The sequence below is a fragment of the Staurois parvus genome, unplaced genomic scaffold (genome assembly GCF_062004578.1).
Source record: "Staurois parvus isolate SC_StPar_1 unplaced genomic scaffold, SC_StPar_1.0 ptg001302l, whole genome shotgun sequence".
NCBI classification, from domain to species: Eukaryota; Metazoa; Chordata; class Amphibia; order Anura; family Ranidae; genus Staurois; species Staurois parvus.
The window spans coordinates 3,415,827-3,436,592 of record NW_028319098.1 but is presented as its reverse complement, the minus strand read 5'-3'; the positions used below and the strand labels follow the sequence as shown (position 1 = coordinate 3,436,592).

Genomic DNA, 20,766 nt, shown 5'->3' with positions numbered 1-20,766 from the left:
GAAGTTCAACCCTACCGCAAGCTGCTCAGTTTAACATTTAGTACAGTTATAGGAGATATTAAAATTTAGAAAGTGTAATGTGGCAGTCTGTGTGAATATATTCAGGATAAACCCCCTCTGGCATCTTGCATCCCTCAAGGATGCAAGTCACACAAGTTTTGAGTTTCAAGACCCACCTGCTTGTGACGATACAAATGTTAAAGCTGCCACTGGCGTTTTTTTTTTTTCCTCTTTGGGCCCGTTATCCCAATACTAGCCATAGTGCCTAAAGAATCACTGACCTGAAACAAGCATTCAAGCCAGTGAAGCATGAATTCCTGTATTGCCATTTAAATCCTAGGTATGTAGCTGGGAGCACCTAGTAGAAAATGGTCATCTCACTAGGCAGGGCACTTAAAATATTTATTGAAAAAGAATGTCAGATACAGCCAAGGTGTTCTTGAGGAATGGACTTCCTTTTATTTAGGCAGCTACCATGAAGCAAGCTTACGCCAACACTCCAACTTTTGCAGCCTCAAATTTAGGCTTTGTGATACAATCCTTCCTGATTCAAATCATAAATTACTTAAACTCTGAGGAAGGAGGTGTCGTTCAGTACCCCAAAACTCAATAGCTGCATCTAACGCTCTTTTTCAATAAGCGTTTTAAATCAAAATCCACAAGAATCAATCTTTTCCTTTGATCACCATGGTGGAATCCCTCATTAGGTCAAATCCTGGGTATGTATTTAAGAGTGATGTATAACAAAGGCAGCAGCTTAGAACCTTAACCAGGTCTACACTTCTATTACAATCATCAAGGATTTATCTCCTGAACTGAGTTTGCTCCCTTCTTTTTGAACATGCACCAGAATCAACTCTTATTTTTGTTGTTCCAGCACCACTATAAATGTACCAATATGTTGCTGTTTGGTACAAGTCATTTACTCACTACGTAGCAAAGTAAGAAATTTAGCAAGTTTTTTTTTTTTTTGCTTTTCTAAAAAATATATTTTTAAGCAAAAGTGGAAAAGGTGTACGAGAATATGAAAATGTAAACATTGCTCTGACCAGAGATAGTCTGAGCAGTGCAATGCTTACAGTATTTTTTTTTTTTTTTTAGAAGATCCCCATTTACAGCATTGCTGCACAATTTCCTATTACAGGGCAGCAGGTTTGCTTGGTAGTACACTTAACTTTTGCATATATAAGCACACAGATTTCATCCATACATCATTATATAATTTCTCTCTTTCATTGCCAGAAGCATACATACCACACAGTGCTGAAAATGCATGCATGACCAGTTTCATGGTAAAGTTAAACGCCACAACAATACTGTAGTGTACCAAGTGTATATTTAAATTTACTGTATGCAATCTAACATCACATTTGGTCATAATTTATCGAATATACATAAATGATTGAAGTAGTAAAAGGACTTTTTTTTCAAGAGAATAAGATTTTGTGTAAAAGGAAGAAAAAAAAATAATGCACAATAGAATTTAAAGCCAGGTCCAAAGTTCTAAGCTCTGAGTGAGTTTGCTCCTAATAAAGCAGATTTTTGTGAAATGTATATATATTATATTATTTATATATATGTATGTATATATTGACAGTTCTACAAGGAGCAAACTATAGGAGTCTGGAAGAGAAAAAATGGGGTGGGAATAAGACTTACACTACTTACATATTCACAAAGCAAAACATAAATTTCACGTTTTAAAATAGTCTCTTTTTAAACCTTTAAACAAACTAAATCTATTTTGGACCCCACCAAACAGAAAAAAGAACAGTTACTCAGATTTTTACATTTAGGAGGTATGATACTTTCAGAGATATAGAAAAGAAAACAATATTAGTTCCCAGAAATTCCTACCACTAACAATTACGAGCCAATTCTTGTTAGGCAAGGGGACTGTAATAATTACTTAGTAACTAAATTTATTATAATTTACACAGCAAACCCGTTTAGTGAGATATTAAAAGCAGCAGTGACACTTTGCAACAGTTTTCCAAACAGCAGCAGTCACTCATGAAATATTTGTTGCAGGCCTGAATGGATTTCTCACCTTTTTTCAGTTGTGCATGGCCCATAGCTGAGCATTTAGATATATTTAAAAAAAAAAACAAAAAAAAACCTGCTATTCTGGGGGGGGAGAAGGAAGAAGACCACACAATTCATCCCATAGACACCTCTAAAAGGACTAAAGTGGATGTCTCACAGAGTGATGGTTAAAAAAAAAAAAAGTTTGCCACTTTTATTGCCAAAATTTGCTTTGATCACAGAAATGGGAAAATCAGCCCCCAGTTGCATTGAGAATTGCCAACATATAGAAGTGTTAGCTTATGCAGCATCATGGGATTCTGACGTTCAGAACAGCTTGTTACTGACCTCTAGTTACGCCATACATGACACAACGACAACTGTATCCTGGTTCCTAAGGTAGCTTTCCATTTTCTTTTTTCTCACTGTTCTATTTGCCATACACATGGAGGCTTTCAGACAACTTTAACCACTCTCAATCATAAAAAACAACCCTACAGAAAAAAAGCAAACTACTACCAACAGTTTTGATACAAAAAATCAGTGGTAGTCCAGCTTAATATGACCATTCGCTTCTGTAATTAATGGTAAAGCCTGCCTGAAAATTCCCATGCATATAGTCAGAATTAAAATGGTTCGAAAGGCTGAAGGTTTTTTACCTTCATGCATTGTATGCATGAAGGTAAGAAATCTTCAGTGTCCAGCTCCCCCCCTATACTAACCTGATCCCGATCCAGCCATGTGTATGAGAGCAGACATTCACCCAGGTCTCTGCCTCCTCTTTGGTGGAGACATAGCAGTGGGAGCCATTGGCTCCCACTGCTGTCAATCACAAATCGTGAGTAGGGAGTGGGGTCCAGCTGTGCTCTGTGTCTCTTAGACAAACAGAGGTGGCTCAGGAACAAGCACGCACAGGTGCCCACAGAGCAAGCAGCTTGCTCTGGGGGCACTCAGCAAGAGGGAGGGGCCAGGAGCACCAGTAGAGGATCCGAGAAGAGGCTTGAGGCTGCTCTGTGCAAAATTATTGCACAGAGCAGGTAAGTATAATGTGTGTGTTTGTTTTTAAATCTGAACCCTTACAATAACGTTAAGGGCAGATATAATGAAAAAGCAACAAAACAAATTGGAGGAATAGGAGAAATATAGAGAAGTTGCCCATACCAATCAGAAGTAATGTTTTATTTACCAATGAAAGATGAAACTCGAAAAAGGTGATTGAGGGCAAATATTCACTTTTTTCCCCAGTTGTTCCTATTCCACACAATTTTCAATCCAAACCAGCCTAAGAGATGACCCCACACAGCCTAAGTGCTGCAGCAGATTCAAGCATACATTTTGACAACTAGAAATCTGTTGGGCCATGTATTAAGTTAACTAGAGGGTGATAACAGGCACTGACCAATTAAGAATGACAGAAAAGAAAATAGGATTACCAGAGAAATGCATTACAACTTTTTTTGGAACAACTGGATTATCATCAATGGGCTTTTATTTGTAAGGGTCCTTTCACACCATACAGCACATAAAAAAACAACATATTGAACATGCATGGTGTATCAATCTGCATTTACCACGCACTGCATTAGGTTGTATTTTTATGCACATTGGCATGTGTTCATGTCATCTATTGTAAGTGACAGGTCCCTGGAAGGGTCAAAATACTAAAAAAAATAATTTTATACCTTTATTTTCAATTGCATTACATGCGCTCCAAGGTGTTGCATTTTAAGGCAACGCACTGCAACACACATGTGCACAACATTATGGTATGAATAATTCATGTATAAAAACATTGGTTTCTATATACCCTTGCAGTGACCTGCGTTGATCCTGTACAAAAAAAAAAAAAAAAATGCATCTCACTGCACAGTGTGAAGGAGCCCTTTGAACTGGCTGACAGGAGAACCATCCCCAATAGAACACTAGGAAATCAGTTTCCAACTATACATTTCTAACTGCAATGTTTGCAGTGCAGTTTGAAGTTATCTGACGCTTGTTCTCTGACAATTTTTATAAATAAGGTTACACAATTTTCATTCATTAGTCTTGTATAGTATTGGGGATTGCTCTAAAGTCCACTTCCTTAAAAAAAAAAAAAATCAGAGTAAGAAGCAGGAAAAAAAAAAATTTTGGTGAGGGTGAAAAATACAAGCTCAATCTATGACTTCATTATTTCTCTAAACAGATAGTCATTGCAATATTGCTCCCCCAAAAATATATATATTTATAAAATAAATAATAAAATTGTAAAGATAATTGCAGTTTGTACATATCTGAAAACTTCAACCTGACATGAAGGGACAATAATAAAGCATTTAGATAACAAGAAATTTGCATGAGCACTCAGAATTGCCTGGCAGTCTACACAGAGCTCCAAAGAGCTATTACAACTGATTTTCAACTTAATATAAAAGCAAGAAAATGATACAAAGCAAAATATGACAACATACAGTACATATAGGTTCGGACAGGCTCTGTGCCACAAATAGTTGCTGCGGCTCTTTGCTACCAGCAGCTCAAGCGCTACGTCCCAACACTCCTTCTGATCAATTCTTTCAAGATTCCTACGTCTGTGAAAAGGGCCCAAAAGCTTCCACAGGAAACCCTTATAAGCCATTAGACATCAAATTCACAACTTTCACCTGAGTAAAGAAGAGAGGGCTTCCAAAAATTTCTGTCTGCAGCTCATAAAACCAAACCTAAATTTGGAAATGTGGCCTTATACTGAGAACTAGGCAGGAGAAAGAACACCAAATCTCAGGGTCCAACTGACATCACTTGCCGCTCTAGCCTATTACCGCCCAACAAGTCTTGGTTCACACAGTTCCTCATATGTGGATCAATCTAACGGCACCGGTCTGAAATACCTGCCTTGCTATTGTCTAGATAATTCTTGTGTATTCCCAGTAAGCCGTATCAGAATATGAGAAATGGGAATTTAAATAGCATTAATTCTGCTCACCAGTGTTTGATTAGCTAAATAGGGAAGGAAATCCACACTGCCCTGGCTGAGGGAGATATCTGTACACAAAAGGTGTTAAAAGCAATATGGGACAAGCCACACAGGAATTTAGATGGGTCCGCATACATTTTAATCCAATCATTTTGATACTCCATTATCTTGCCTGAATATTTTCAAGGTGATCTAATTAAATAAAAAGCATGAAATACGTACGACCATTTTAATGGAAACAATAAAAAAGTGATATTTCTGACAAAATAGAATAAAAATAAAAACAATAAATACAACTGAAAATACTAATTGCATCCACAAAAAGATCTATGCAAACATTGATGCATGCGTGGGCAGCAACAGGCTAGTCATATGCCATTAGATGTTTCATTATTTTCAGTGAAACATCCTAGATCTTGCGCAAGGATGGACTCTTCTCCGACCTGCCATTTGATTGAATTGTATAGTTAGATTTTCAAGCTAGTTTCTTCGCAAAACTGCAAATGTGTACTCACAATCGCATATTATATCAGTAATCTCAATTGGTGTGCAGGCTAGTCACATCCTCAGTGAAATTCATCTAATGTAAGGTGGGTTGCAGAACTGTGTCAATGACACCTGTGTATACATGGTCAATGGGCAGTGCTGGTGTAGTTTCAATCACTCCACAGTGATTAGAAAAACTAGTACACAGTGAAACACATCCACACAGGATGCCTCTATGCAACCAGCCAAAGGAAATAGTACTTTATCATCGTCACAGAGTCAAAATCTTTACCTAAAATAAAATAAAATTGTGGGCAAATAGCCAAGTGCTAAAGTCAGGAAAATGTTGTGAATGGTACATTGTATCCTCACTTTTAACACAAGGAGATCAAAACACAAGCAGGAGCATTTCATTCTGTCAGATTATAAAAAAATTGCATACAGCCAATGTCTGTGCAGTATGAGGGGAAAAAAGGAAAGAAGCAGCAATTTATGATCGTGTAACTGAACTAATAAAACAACTACAATCTAGAGCGACTCTTCAATCACTCCTGATCAGTAATCCCTTTATACGATGCAAAAATGTAGACAACCACTGCAGCTCATGACAAGACAAAATACATGACTTGAGCACTCAGCTTGACGCAAATTTCAGAGACAGAGCAGTAGAAACATAGGTTGCCACAAAGAGCCGACAAATAGTAAAAAATAACTTAACAGGATGTGAATACCATTACAGTGAATCATTCAATATCAAGATCTAATTTCTACAGGTGGGCAAAAAAGTGATCTAAAGCTAGCACTGCTTTAAATTCCACAAATAACCTCCACCGCAAATTCCCCCAAAGAATTTGAGAACTCTTTAAATCTAACAAAGACCTGCAGCTGGGCTTAAAGCAGTGCAGCTGGATCCCTACAGTGAGGGAAAAAAAGGTTCTCAATATATTTAATAATATGTCCCACTCTTCTAGTAGTGTAAGGAACATCACATTCATACCAAGATTCATCATTGCTTTTCATTCTAACCAAAACTGATACACGTATTAACATTACATTAGTAGTATTTAGACTTCGATAGGACCAACATAGCTATATCCTATAAATAAAAAATACATTTCTTTGATAACTGATTGGAGATGTTAGGACTCTGTAAATTTCAACCAAAATGGCTGTATTCTGTACAGTCCTGTGCAAAATTACTGGAAAAAAAAAAAAAAAAAATTAAAAAAAGATATTTTTTGCTATAAGGCTTTGACCCTACAGTTTTCACAGCAATAACTATTGTCCAGCACGGTACCATGTTTTACAAGCCTTCAGTTCAATGACGAATCATCAATCAAATTAAGCATCCTGTCCAGCTGCAGCACCCTTGAGTTTAAATGCCTATAGGCAGTCAGTCGTCTATTGTCATACAAACATCTCCTGATCCGTCCCATCGAGGCTGGGGTTTCTGTCTCTCCCACTGTGAAGGATCATTCTGTTCTCCCCAGCGTGAGGCGTCGTTTTGCTCTGACCATCGAGTATGATCATTCTGATCTTCTCCTTCATCCACCAGGTCATCGTCTGCATCTACTGTCTCTACAGGGTCATTGTCATCATATTCTTCATCTCTAGGGAAGTCATCCGTCACCTGCTCTACACCAGCCTCTTGGAGTCCTGGTTGGGATTTATCCACACAGTCTACGCAAACTCCATAGCGCCGAGATCCATGCCGAATTCCTACACTTGCTGCGAGCATGAAGATCTTTTTACATACCATGCACTTATATTTCTTGTCTTTTTTATGCACCTAGACATGAAGGAGAATAAAGGCAGTCATAAAAATCACAGAATTGTATAATGCATTTTCAAAACCATGTACAGGTCTATTCCATAAACAGTGGATAGAAAGCATGAAACAGATAATCAGATTTCATATACTGCATCAAGATTAGTGGAGGACATCTAGCCTTTTCTTCATGAGGCTTACCATACTTGACCCACCCTTTTTCTTCACCATTTGATTTCAGTTCCATCATGGAGGCTGGACATCGCATGAGGGCATTACCTAGGGCAGTTTGCATGCAAATGCAGCCTGCCTAGGAAAACCCACTCCTCCAGAAAGACATACCAATCAAGACATTTTGATACTTGCTTAACTTCTCCAAAAAACAGCCCATTGAATGCATCAGGACTGCGGGATCTTGAGAGGAATACTGATGAAGCATGCTGTGATACTTTCTGGATGCCATGTACAGCACCCTGCCAGCCCCTCCCACAAGCCATGATCTGCCTGCAATGCATAGAAAAGCCCACAGACCTTGTGATATCACTTGGAGCTAAAATACAGCATGTAATGAAAATAAAAGGTTTTATTTAAAGAAGTTCAGCTTTGAAACATGTTAGTTACATGTTCCACTCATATTTGGGGTGGAATATGTAACATGTTCCAGCTCCTGTACCCTCTCCCCATCCCCCCCATGACAGGGATTCTTCTCCCAAAAACTGTTGTCACTTTTTGACTAAAGCCGTATCATTCACAGATTCCTGTTAATGAATTAACTACAAGTACCATCTGCCACCGCAGCAGATGGACTTGTAGTTTCAATGGGCTGCAGAGGCACTGATGAGCACTCTAGTAGTCCATGGACAGGTCCTCAGACTTGTTTTTCTATAAAAGTGAACTTATCCTTTAAATGAAGGAGGGTAAGAACATGCACTTGTACAAGTAGTTACCTGACTTCCCAGGTCAACTTAAACACGAAATAAGTACATCAACATGCAAGACTGCTCTAAGTGTGTGCTTAAAGACTTCCCCCACATTAAGTCAATTATGGGATGCTCCGATATGTAATAAGAACATTAAAATAGCTGAAAATGGACATGCTTTGTAGCAAATGAAATATCTAGGCTGCCACTGCTGACTATTCTGAAAACACTGGCTGTGTTTAACTTCCATTCTTTCAGAGTCACAGGCTTAAGAAATGCAGAAAGTGACTGCAGAACAGTATGCAAGCTGGTTTCCCGTTGGACTAGAAGAAGTCAGCACTAAAGCAGGCCATAGACGTGGGGAAAATCTGCCGTTTTTTTTTTTTTTTTTTTTTAAAAGTCGTAATTCGGTCGTTCAGACGGCCGACGTTGCCACCAATTAGAAAGAAAAAAAAAAAAAAAAAAAAGTCAGCGGGTTTTAGTCCCGTCTACGGCCATCAATTAATATAAGAGCGGTGTCCCTGCATAGAGACCCGCTATTATATTTTACAGAAGAAAGAGATTATGCAGAAGAAGAGAAACATTGTATCTATTTGTACTTGAATAGAAACATCTGTATCTGAAACGCATACAAATAGATACAATGTTGCAACTTTTTTTCTTCTCTGTCTTCTGCAAAATCTATTTCATCTTCTCTTTTCCTCTGTTCTTCTTGATATTCTATTTCTTCTGCAAAATCTATTTCTTTTATTTCTTCTTTTTCTTCAGAATCAATTTATTGTCAAATTGGCCAGAAGAACGGCCGATTTGACCATAAATTACCGCGAAAATCAGCTGATCCAACAAATCGTCCCAGGATTTTCCAGCTTGGACGATTTTCAAAATCTCTTAAAATTAAGAAAAACGGCCAACATTTTTCCCCACTAACGGTACGAATATCAGACGATTTTTTTTATCGGCTGATAATTCGGCAAGAAGATCGGAAATCTATGGCCACCTTAACAGAGTCCACATTTCTCCCTGTGCAGGCTTTATCCCTTCCCCTTGGCAATCTGTTAAATGTTTTTTTCAGCACGATTTCCAATGTCAGGAATATGTACATAAACATCCCCCTTTAGAAAGCCAGCAGTAGACATTCTGCAAGGCTGCTGACCCTCAACGCCAACAGTCACTGACAGCCAGAGTTATCAATGATGATTAGAAATCAGAATAAATTACCAATCATATAAATCACATGTGTGCATCAGTGTTCTTGATAACTGCTGACCTGGGAATTTGGGCATCAATGATTGCTGGTCACAAAAGGGTAAAAACACAATAAACACCATAAAATATGCAATCTTCAGCTAGGGAAGGCTCTCTAAATTGCCCATATGTGGACTGAAATTTTGCCGGCTCATCAGGAACCCATCAAATTTTGATCGATTTATGGCTGTTTTCACTCGACAGAAGTCAATCTAATGATCGATTTCTGTCAATTGGGACTGTTGGAAAATGTTTGCCAATCAGTGGCTTGCAGTGACTTGGCTGCAGCTCTTGATCAGTGTATTTTGACTGTAGAGAAATCCCGCTATCAGAATACAATGGTATGAAAAAAATCCCATAAAAAGGAACCATCTATGGCCAGCCTTAGTTTCACTCTCACATTATCCAGTTCATGACCACCCTATAGCAGATTTACTGCTACAGGGTGGCTGATCTGTGCAAAAATCACATATATATACACAAGCGATTCTGCACTTCCTGGTTGACGGGGTGCATGCATGCTCCTGGCATGCCGTTTCTGCTGTGATTAGTCATAGCAGAAGCCAGTCAGCATGGGGTTTATTTACAGTTAGGTCCATAAATATTGGGACATCGACACAATTCTAACATTTTTGGCTCTATACACCACCACAATGGATTTGAAATAAAACGAACAAGATGTGCTTTAACTGCAGACTGTCAGCTTTAATTTGAGGGTATTTACATCCAAATCAGGTGAACGGTGTAGGAATTACAACAGTTTTCATATGTGTCTCCCACTTGTTAAGGGACCAAAAGTAATGAGACAATTGGCTTCTCAGCTGTTCCATGGCCAGGTGTGTGTTATTCCCTCATTATCCCATTTACAATCAGCAGATAAAACATCCAGAGTTCATTTCAAGTGTGCTATTTGCATTTGGAATCTGTTGCTGTCAACTCTCAAGATGAGATCCAAAGAGCTGTCACTATCAGTGAAGCAAGCCATCATTAGGCTGAAAAAACAAAAACAAACCCATCAGAGAGATAGCAAAAACATTAGGCGTGGCCAAAACAACTGTTTGGAACATTCTTAAAAAGAAGGAACGCACCGGTGAGCTCAGCAACACCAAAAGACCCGGAAGACCACGGAAAACAACTGTGGTGCATGACCGAAGAATTCTTTCCCTGGTGAAGAAAACACCCTTCACAACAGTTGGCCAGATCAAGATCACTCTCCAGGAGGTAGGTGTATGTGTGTCAAAGTCAACAATCAAGAGAAGACTTCACCAGAGTGAATACAGAGGGTTCACCACAAGATGGAAACCATTGGTGAGCCTCAAAAACAGGAAGGCCAGATTAGAGTTTACCAAACGACATCTAAAAAAGCCTTCACAGTTCTGGAACAACATCCTATGGACAGATGAGACCAAGATCAACTTGTACCAGAGTGATGGGAAGAGAAGAGTATGGAGAAGGAAAGGAACTGCTCATGATCCTAAGCATACCACCTCATCAGTGAAGCATGGTGGTGGTAGTGTCATGGCGTGGGCATGTATGGCTGCCAATGGAACTGGTTCTCTTGTATTTATTGATGATGTGACTGCTGACAAAAGCAGCAGGATGAATTCTGAAGTGTTTCAGGCAATATTATCTGCTCATATTCAGCCAAATGCTTCAGAACTCATTGGACGCCGCTTCACAGTGCAGATGGACAATACCCCAAAGCATACTGCAAAAGCAACCAAACAGTTTAAGGGAAAGAAGTGGAATGTTCTGCAATGGCCAAGTCAATCACCTGACCTGAATCCGATTGAGCATGCATTTCTCTTGCTGAAGACAAAACTGAAGGGAAAATGCCCCAAGAACAAGCAGGAACTGAAGACAGTTGCAGTAGAGGCCTGGCAGAGCATCTCCAAGGATGAAACCCAGCGTCTGGTGATGTCTATGCATTCCAGATTTCAGGCTGTAATTGACTGCAAAGGATTTGCAACCAAGTATTAAAAAGTGAAAGTTTGATTTATGATTATTATTCTGTCCCATTACTTTTGGTCCCTTAACAAGTGGGAGGCACATATGCAAACTGTTGTAATTCCTACACCGTTCACCTGATTTGGATGTAAATACCCTCAAATTAAAGCTGACAGTCTGTAGTTAAAGCACATCTTGTTCGTTTCATTTCAAATCCATGGTGGTGGTGTATAGAACCAGAAATGTTAGAATTGTGTCGATGTCCCAATATTTATGGACCTGACTGTACTAAAGCTGGAGAGTCCAAAATTAGACTCACTTCTGCATAGAAACCAATCAGCTTCCAGGTTTCATTGCCAAAGCTTCATTGAACAAGCTGAGGTCAGAAGCTGATTGGTTTCTATGCAGAAGGGAGTCTGATTTTGGACTCTCCAGCTTTAGTAAATAAACCCCCATGTGTCAGCCAATGGATGACTGCTGGCATGCGCTTATCGGTGAGGAGACAGGACACAGCTCTGCCTATGTAAACAAGGCAGAACTGTGTCCCATCAGCGGCAATGAGCTGGATTTTGTTTCCCCACAAAGCAGAGAATAAAATCCAGTACATTCCCTAGTAAAAACACATAAATTAAACAAAACCACTGGTTAGGTATACCATTAACCCTTTGATTGCCCTAGATGTTTAAAGTAGTAAAACGCACCTTAAAAAAAATAAAATAAAAATAAAAATCCGCTGCATGGTAATGTCATAATGTGCTAGTATGCATCACATACTAGCACATTATGAAGGACTTACATTGCAAACGAAGACCTCCAGTGGCACGCTGTAGAGGTGGTTAATGTCATTATGCACTATTTTTCAGCCAATAACAGAATATGGCTTACTCTATGTAAGAAATACAGTTGTGTTCAAAATAATAGTGTGTTGAAAAAAGCGAATAAAGCTCAAAATCCTTCTAATAGCTTTTATTTCTATACGCACAAATGCATTGGGAACACTACACATTCTATTCCAAATCAAAACATGAAGAAAAAATATCAAATTTGTGTTGTTCCTTTAAAAAAAAACTGAAGAAAAGTGAATATTAGACTGTTCAAAAATAGCAGTGTTTGTATTCTTCTTTACAAACTCAAACATTCACTATATAAACTGAAAAATGTTGGAAGATTTTGCTTTCCTTTGAATTACTTAATGAATATTTAGTTGTATAAGCACTGTTTCTGAGAACTGCTGTACATCTGTGTTGCATGGAGTCAACCAACTTCTGGCACCTGTGAACAGGTATTCCAGCCCAGGATGATTGGACTACATTCCACAGTTCTTCTCTATTTCTTGGTTTTGCCTCAGAAACTGCATTTTTGATGTCACCCCACAAGTTTTCTATTGGATTAAGATCCGGGGATTGGGCTGGCCACTCCATAACGTCAATCTTGTTGGTCCGGAACTAAGATGTTCCACGTTTACTGGTGTGTTTGGGGTCGTTGTCTTGTTGGAACACCCATTTCAAGGGCATTTCCTCTTCAGCATAAGGCAGCATGACCTCTTCAAGTATTCTGATGTATTCAAACTGATCCATGATCCCTGGTATGCGATAAATAGGCCCAACACCGTAGTATGAGAAACATCCTCATATCATGATGCTTGCACAACCATGCTTCACTGTCTTCACAGTGTACTGTGGCTTGAATTCAGTGTTTGGGGGTCGTCTGACAAACTGTCTCCGGCCACTAGACCCAAAAAGAACAATCTTACTTTCATCAGTCCACAAAATGTTGCGCCATTTCTCTTTAGGCCAGTCAATGTGCTCTTTGGCAAATTGTAACCTCTTCAGCACATGTCTTTTTTTCAACAGTGGGACTTTGCGGGGTCTTTTTGCAGATAGCTTGGCTTCACATAGGCGTCTTCTAATTGTAACAGTACTCACAGGTAACTTTAGACCTTCTTTGATCTTCCTGGAGCTGATTGTTGGCTGAGTCCTTGCCACTTTGGCTATTCTTCTATCCATTCGAATGGTAGTTTTTCGCTTTCTTCCACGTCTTTCAGGTTTTGGTTGCCATTTTAAAGCATTTGCGATCATTTTAGCTGAGCACCCTATCATTTTCTGCACTTCTTTATATGTTTTCCCCTCTCCAATCAACTTTTTAATCAAGGTACGCTGTTCTTCTGAACAATGTCTGGAACGACCCATTTTCCTCAGAACTTCTGAGAGAAATGCACACTAACCAGCATGTACAACATTTGCTGCCTTCCTTCCTTAAATAAGGGCAATAATTGCCACCTGTTTTTCAAAGAATTAATGACCTCACTAATAGAACTCCACACAGCTATTATTTTGAACATGCCCCTTTCAATTAGTGATTCAATTACACAGAATCAGCAGCATGCATGTCATGACTGTTGGGTCTGTTGGATTTCTATTACTCTGCTACACCTGCTAGTAAATTATTTGCCATGTAGAAATATCATTTCTACCAAAAACAGTGACTGATCAGGTTAGTGATGTCTGACTGCTATTATTTTGAACACAACTGTACATACCTCTAAAAACAGACCACACACTCAGTGCTTAGAAACTACCCTAAACCAAAAGTGTTTGGGGTTTTTTTTTTTTTTTTTTTAAACACGCTGGCTGAAATGGTGTTCTAGACAAGTCATGTGTGTCAAGAAGATTGGTGTAAAGCAAAGGAAGCTGCAAAAGGAAAACGGTTTCCGACTGCAATGCTTCCCAGAAACAAATGAGAAGTTGGGAGATCTGAACTGACCAATATGCTGGTGTGCTCTTCAAATAATAACTTACGCTCAAGAACAATCAGTTTTATACAGCGCTATATAATTCGCCTTGAGAAATAAAAAACTTACCAAGGAATGTCTCTTGACGTGCTCTCTTCTAGTAAACAGCTTTCCACAGATGTCACAGCTAAAAGATCTCACTCCTGTGTGAATGAGTAAGTGTCTTTTAAGTGTTCTTCTGTATTTTGCAACATAGTTGCAGTGAGGACATTTTAATTTATTCATGTTCAGTAGCCCAGTGGATGCGTCTCCTAAAAAAAAAAATAAATAAATAAAAATTTGTAGACAAGAATGAACTGCTGACAAGTGGAATCTGTAGGTTTAGAAATCAGTTCACTGCAATGGAAGAAGGATCACTCTCATACCCTTATAAGCTACAGTAATACCTCGGTTTATTAATTTAATTTGCTCTGCAGGACTTTTCATATAGCAAAAAATTTGTAAACCAAAACGCCGTTTCCCATAGGAGTGTATTGAAAACCAATTAATCAGTTCAGAAGGTCAGAAAAAAAGTAAAACACTACTAAAATACCACATGAGTTATTTTATCAAGTCATGCGGTATTTTAGTAGTGACAACCATGTGTTAATGTTTCAGCTGTCAGCTGAATTAAAGAATTGCTAGCAATTAAAAAAACGGCGTGGGGTCCCCCCTCCGAACCACACCAAGCCAAAATTAAACAACAAAAAAAAACAAAACAAAACCCCGCTCGTTTCCCCCCCCCCCCCCCCCGACTTGCTGGGCTACATGCTTGGATAAGGATCCAGTATGGAGTTTGAGGGGGACCCCCACACCATTTTTTTTTTAAATTTTGGCATGGGAGCTCCCCTCAAAATCCATACCAGACCCGAATGGCTTGGTATGGATGGGAGGAGGGGACCCCACGCAGTTTTTAAATTTATTATGGTGCCGGTTTTTAAATGTAATTACCATTTTTTTTCCCTTCACTATAGCTCAGAAATTCAGCTGTCACTTTCCCCCATCTAAAAGAAAGAAAGTGTTCTTTTAGTTTATTTCCCCCAGTTAAGAGAAACAATGTTTCCTTTTAGTTTATTAAAAGAAACAAAGCTTCCATTAACTCTGGGGAAAGTGACAGCTAATTCTGTGAGCTATAGTGAAGGAAAAAAAAGAAAAAAGAAAAAGCCGGCAATTGCATTTAAAAATTGGCACCGACATACTTCGTACTGCGAAAAAAATTTGTAAAAAAAAAAAAAAATCGTAAACTGAGGCATTATTTTCAATGGATTTGCATTCGTAAACCGAAAATTTCATTAAGCAAGGCATTTGTAAACTGAGGTATTACTGTATTCTCATACAAGACTAATTCATTTTAAGAAAAACTAAAAACTATATTTTAAAGCAGAATTCCATATTTAAATGTTACTTTAAAAATGGTTAGTCCCACCTTTACTAAAAAGAAAAAAAAAACAAAAAAACCCGCTCCCATATGATCCATCCCACTATAGAAAGACAGAGGTGCAGTAATGGTCTAACAATCAGGTTAAAATTTTATCACAACTCACATGTTAAAAGTGCTTAATATCTTGCATGTCCAAAACTGTCTGCTTACGGTGCTCACAGGGCTGGAGGAGAGGTATAGGCGGTCTGCCCTCAAGCCGACATCACTGCTGCCCTATACCCACAGGGGTCTCGGAACTTCCTACCTCTCCTCCAGCCCAACGGAAAAAAAAAAAAAACAGGACTAGTGGGTTTATAGGAGTTTTTTTTTGCTGTAAAAAGCTGTACTGCTGAAAAACGCAGTAAAACGCTGTAAGATGCTGCAAACCAGCATTTTTTGGACGTTATTTGGGGAAAAAAAAAAAAAGTTAAAAAACGCCACTAAATACCAATGCAAAACCGCCTATTCAGTTTGTATGGGCTGAAATTGCTCTGCAAAGGTGTCGGTACTCGGTATTGGTGAGTACTTGTCCGAAAGTAAAAAACCGGTATTGGTGCAAACCTAATTTACAGCTATACATTGTGCATGGTCCACAGATAACAATTTGAAGGTATAACTTGCATGCATTGCCCAATAGCCTGCACAAACAACGCATCAGAAAGTACTTTTGGAAAACATTAAATTTTAATATTTACATTGCATATAAACCTAAAAGCAAAAAATGTAATATTTTGCAGATTACCATCACCTAGTAAGAATCTAGGTACAAAGATATCCAGTAGATATTGCCAGTTCCCTTGAATCTCCCTGTGCAATACACTGCGAACTCAATGCCATTGCTTACCAGTTCTCTTCTATAAACTATAGACCACCTCCCCCACCCTAATGTTATGGAGAGAAGGATAGGTGTTTTGTAGTCCAAACCAGGCTAGAGTGACTACACTCAATTCAATACATACACTAAAAAATGCAAGCATCGTTACACTAGGGTTAGAAGTGTGTTGCTGATAGGTTCCCAAGGTTAGAAAGCATAAAATCCAGAAATAAAATCTAATGCAACCACCACATCTAAAGACTGTCAAACTGTCAAGCTGCTATAAATTACATTTTTGTTCTGACACTTAAATGTTAACATTGCTACATGACATTCTCCTGCCACAAATAAAGAAACATAAGACAAATGAGGCTACATTCACACTGCACTGCCAGTGCAAATTGTAGCGGCAGGAATTTTCTGATTCCTGGCTCTGAGCATTTAGGTGCTGCTGCCAGCCCTATTCACTATAATGACAGGTCGCTGACGGATGCAGCTATTCACAGCTCTCTGCATAGCCAGTGATTACCTGCGGTAATAGCTGCTGGATGCACTTTGTGTGCCAAACAGTAGACACCAGTGGCTGGAAAGTGTATTCCAGGCGCATGGCCTTGGTGCCTGTTAACCAATTTTTACAGCAGAAATGAGACAAAGTTAGCTTACCATTCTCCCAAGTTTCTCTCGGCCATGGCTCTGGAAACATGCCAAATTTGAACTCTTTTGAGGTTCCTGAAAATACACAATACATACAGAATTTAAAAATATATATTTTGTAGTGTGTGTGTGTGTTTAAGGCAAGGTGGTCAGCAATGGACCACAAAAAAAACAGCATTGCCTATTTGCAGTACAGAATTGCCCAACTATGCTGCCAGGCAGGTTGTAAATGCATATGGACATTTGAAGGTGCAAGGGAGCTCTACAGCAGATGTATGGGAGAGATTTCAGCTGTCACAGGATTTGTATGTATACTTATCCATTCATGATATATAAAGATATATATGCATGCAAAAGTCTGCAGGTGCAAGGGAGCTCTCGAGTGCAATTCCCTGTCTTTCTGTGCCCAGGGAGCCATATGTGACCTAAATGGCCAACCACAGAAATGAATGGCTGTACACGAATGTACTCTTATAAAACCCAATGCTCTTTTGCATGGCCGTTTTCCTATGCATGCGCACGTGGCATATTTCCTGAATACAGAAGTTTCACATTCAGGGAAGTACATCATACTTGCATGTGCAAGTAAAAAACTGATGCAAAGGGGCATTGGCATTTACAAAAGTACAAGTACATACAGTGCATCCCAAAAGTATTCACAGCGCTTAGCCACATATTGTTGTTACAGCCTTATTCCAAAATGGATTAAATTAATTTCAAATAGAGGACAACTGGATACCTATTCAAATAGTTGTCCACAGCTACTTATTTCTATGGTTGGTCGTATACGCCACCTGCGGCTCCTCAGGTGCAGGAAAATGCTGGGAATTTCTGCTTGCACCTGCAAATGCCTTTGTGCATGTACACTAATCTCAAGACTGGATAAACGCAAATATAGCATTCTGTGGAAGGTAAAATAGCTCCTGTACATCTACTTTTTCAACAGTTTTCTGGACTACCAAACAAGCCCTACTTTGTAAGTACAGCAATTATCCAGTATGGCACCCATCCATAGTTCTAATATAACCATAGTGAGACCAATCAAGGTCTTTGTAGAATCTCCGGATGGATTTGCCCTGGCCAATGTTAAGAATGTAGGAGCATCGCTTAAGATGTACTGAATTTGCTCAACTCATGCTGGCACTTGTGGAGTTTTTTGGTAACCTTACCACGATGTCCATTCTACAGAAACATCTAAACCAGGGCTCAAAATTTCAAGTCCTGAACTACTAGCCAGGCCTTAAGAGTTACTCACTACCAGTTGCCCTACTCAACACCTACCCTGCCCCTAATCAAGTCCTCATAACTTATATCATGAATTTACACTGTTAAAATGTTCCCCGCATTACATCAGGGTCCCAAGAGTCCTGCCAAATTACATCAGCATCTCCAGATTTCCCCTGCATTACATCAGGCTCCCCAATGTCCCCCCTATACACTAAATCATACTTGGACCATACAAACATAACACCCCCATAATCTCTCTCACCAAACCATAACGCTACCAAGCATATCCTACCTTCTATCCAACACAGAAGTACCTCACATGCCCCATACTCTTCCACCCATAACCACCACCTAATCCTGAACCTGTCCAAACCACCCATATATGTATGCTTACACACGCATCCTCACATACAAACCCACACCCAATCACCCATGCAAAAAACATGCACATAACCCCACCAGTTACAAAACACACACACACAAAACATGCACAACACACATACACACACAAACCACAACATAGCCGCCTACAAATCAGCCATCACCAAACTTGCAAAGTCACAACAGCCCATTCATGAATTAATAACTTGCCAGCCAACCTTGTCGACTTGCATTCATAGCCTTAGTCCCATACCCACAACTAAGAGACACCAAGAGCAAACAAACCAAACAGTGTGTTCTAGTTTCCAAGTGGCACAAGAGACTACTGCCACTGCCTCCATAGACACTGCCCTCGGGAACCAGAGAGTGATATCACGGCCAGCAACTGTGCACGCGCCGCCATGCCGGTACCTGGACAAAGCCAATGAGCATGGCTGTACCGGGAATCAATGGAGAGGCAGAGATTGCAGTAACAGCCCTGTGGGACACACTCGCCCCACGTTATTTCTACTCAACAAATGAAAGCAGGTGAGTGGGAATTTTGAGGCCTGAACTAAGCTTTAAATATAACTTTCTAGAAGTCACACTTATTTAACCACTTGCCACCCAGAGGATATACCCCCCTTCCTGACCAGGCCATGGTTTGCGATATGGTTCTGCGCTACTTTAACTGACAACTGCGTGGTAATGCAATGCTGTACATAAATTAAATTTATGTCCTTCTCCCCCCTCTCAAATAGAACTTTGCACTATAAACAAAAAAAGTCTGACAATTTTGAACAAAAAAAAAAAAAAAAAAAAAGACACCACACGATATTTTACTTTTTGCTATAAAATATATCCAGTAAAAAATTTTTACAAATCTAATTTTGTCACATAATGTAAGCCAAAATGTATTCTGCTACATGTCTTTGCTAAGAAAAAAATCCCAATACATGTAAATTAATTGATTTACATGAAAGTTATAGCGTCTACAAATTGAGATATATGCTGGAATTTTTTTTTCCTTCATATATTAGTAATGGCAGCAGTCAGCGACTTATAGCGGGACTGCGGCAGGTATTCTGACACTGGGGGGTTATTAACTGCCATGGACATCCCAATGACACCAATACTGTGATCAGTGCGAATAAAAAGCACTGACACTGTACTAATGACACTGGGCAGGAAGGGGTTAACATCTGGGGCAATAAAAGCATTAACTGTGTGCGCTGTGTGTTTTTTACTAGGAAAACATGCTCCAGTGTATTTCTATGCTTTGCAAAGAAATACACGGCAGAATGTTACTGCTGGCAGGAGAGACCGGTGGTGTTTACACACAGGTATCTCCCGTCACGGTTTCTTGGCGATCATCGGGTGCCGGCGGGGAATCTCTGGTCGGGACCCGGTGATCGACATCTGTAGCCGCCAATGGCGGAAATGCAAATCATGTATGTATGTATACACACACACACACACACACACACACAAAAACACATGTGATTTTGCACAACCCTACTGCCCTGTAGCAGTATTTCTGCTATAGGGCAGCGGAGAAGCAGTTAAACAGTTTATTTTTAAGCAATTCCAATTTTGATTATTTTCCCTATTACAAATGACACGTCACAACAGAAAATCTGAAGAATTTGCCATGGTACTGGGATCAAAAACAGCAGCAATAATTAGACTGCCTTATGCAAACACATTTTCGTGTTTTTTTTTCCTTTAAATGGGGTCTCCAGTTTTTAGTCTGAAGTTTAGGAATACCTTCCATTTAGATATTCAGTTCAACTCACTATCAGCAATATCCTTTTTGAGCTATTTAACAAATCTACAGAAGTAAACAAATAGATGTGTTACTTTAACACCTTCCTGCCCAGCCTATAGCAGATGGATGACCAGGCAGGACGTTCCATCTCCTGAGTGGGCATCATATGATTATGACTGTTAGAAGGTGCTGCTTACATGGCAGGGGGGGGGGGGTCATGCAGTGGCGTGATTTGTCACAGATGACAAATCACTACAAAGGCCTGTTGCCAGTGTCTTGTGACCAATCACAGCAGATCACATGACAATTGCATACAATGGATGGCTTCCTTTAATGCCATCCATTGTATACAATTGAGTTAGCTGTGATTGGTCAAAGCAGTCACCTAGTAAGAAAAAAAAAATCCTGA

The 20,766-nt window shown here is 39.4% G+C and overlaps 1 protein-coding gene across 1 annotated transcript in view; it reads right to left on the bottom strand.

Moving 5' to 3' along the window:
* Positions 1–1,319: 1,319 nt before the first annotated feature.
* ZBTB10 (zinc finger and BTB domain containing 10) overlaps positions 1,320–20,766 on the bottom strand; it is a 37,269-nt gene continuing 17,822 nt past the window's right edge. The window contains exons 3-5 of the mRNA XM_089661002.1: positions 17,012–17,077; positions 14,205–14,386; positions 1,320–7,253 (exon numbers count right to left, since the gene is read on the bottom strand). Coding sequence (XP_089517128.1) covers positions 6,858–7,253; positions 14,205–14,386; positions 17,012–17,077 — 644 coding nt within the window. The 3' untranslated portion in view covers positions 1,320–6,857. The remainder of the gene's footprint in view (positions 7,254–14,204; positions 14,387–17,011; positions 17,078–20,766) is intronic.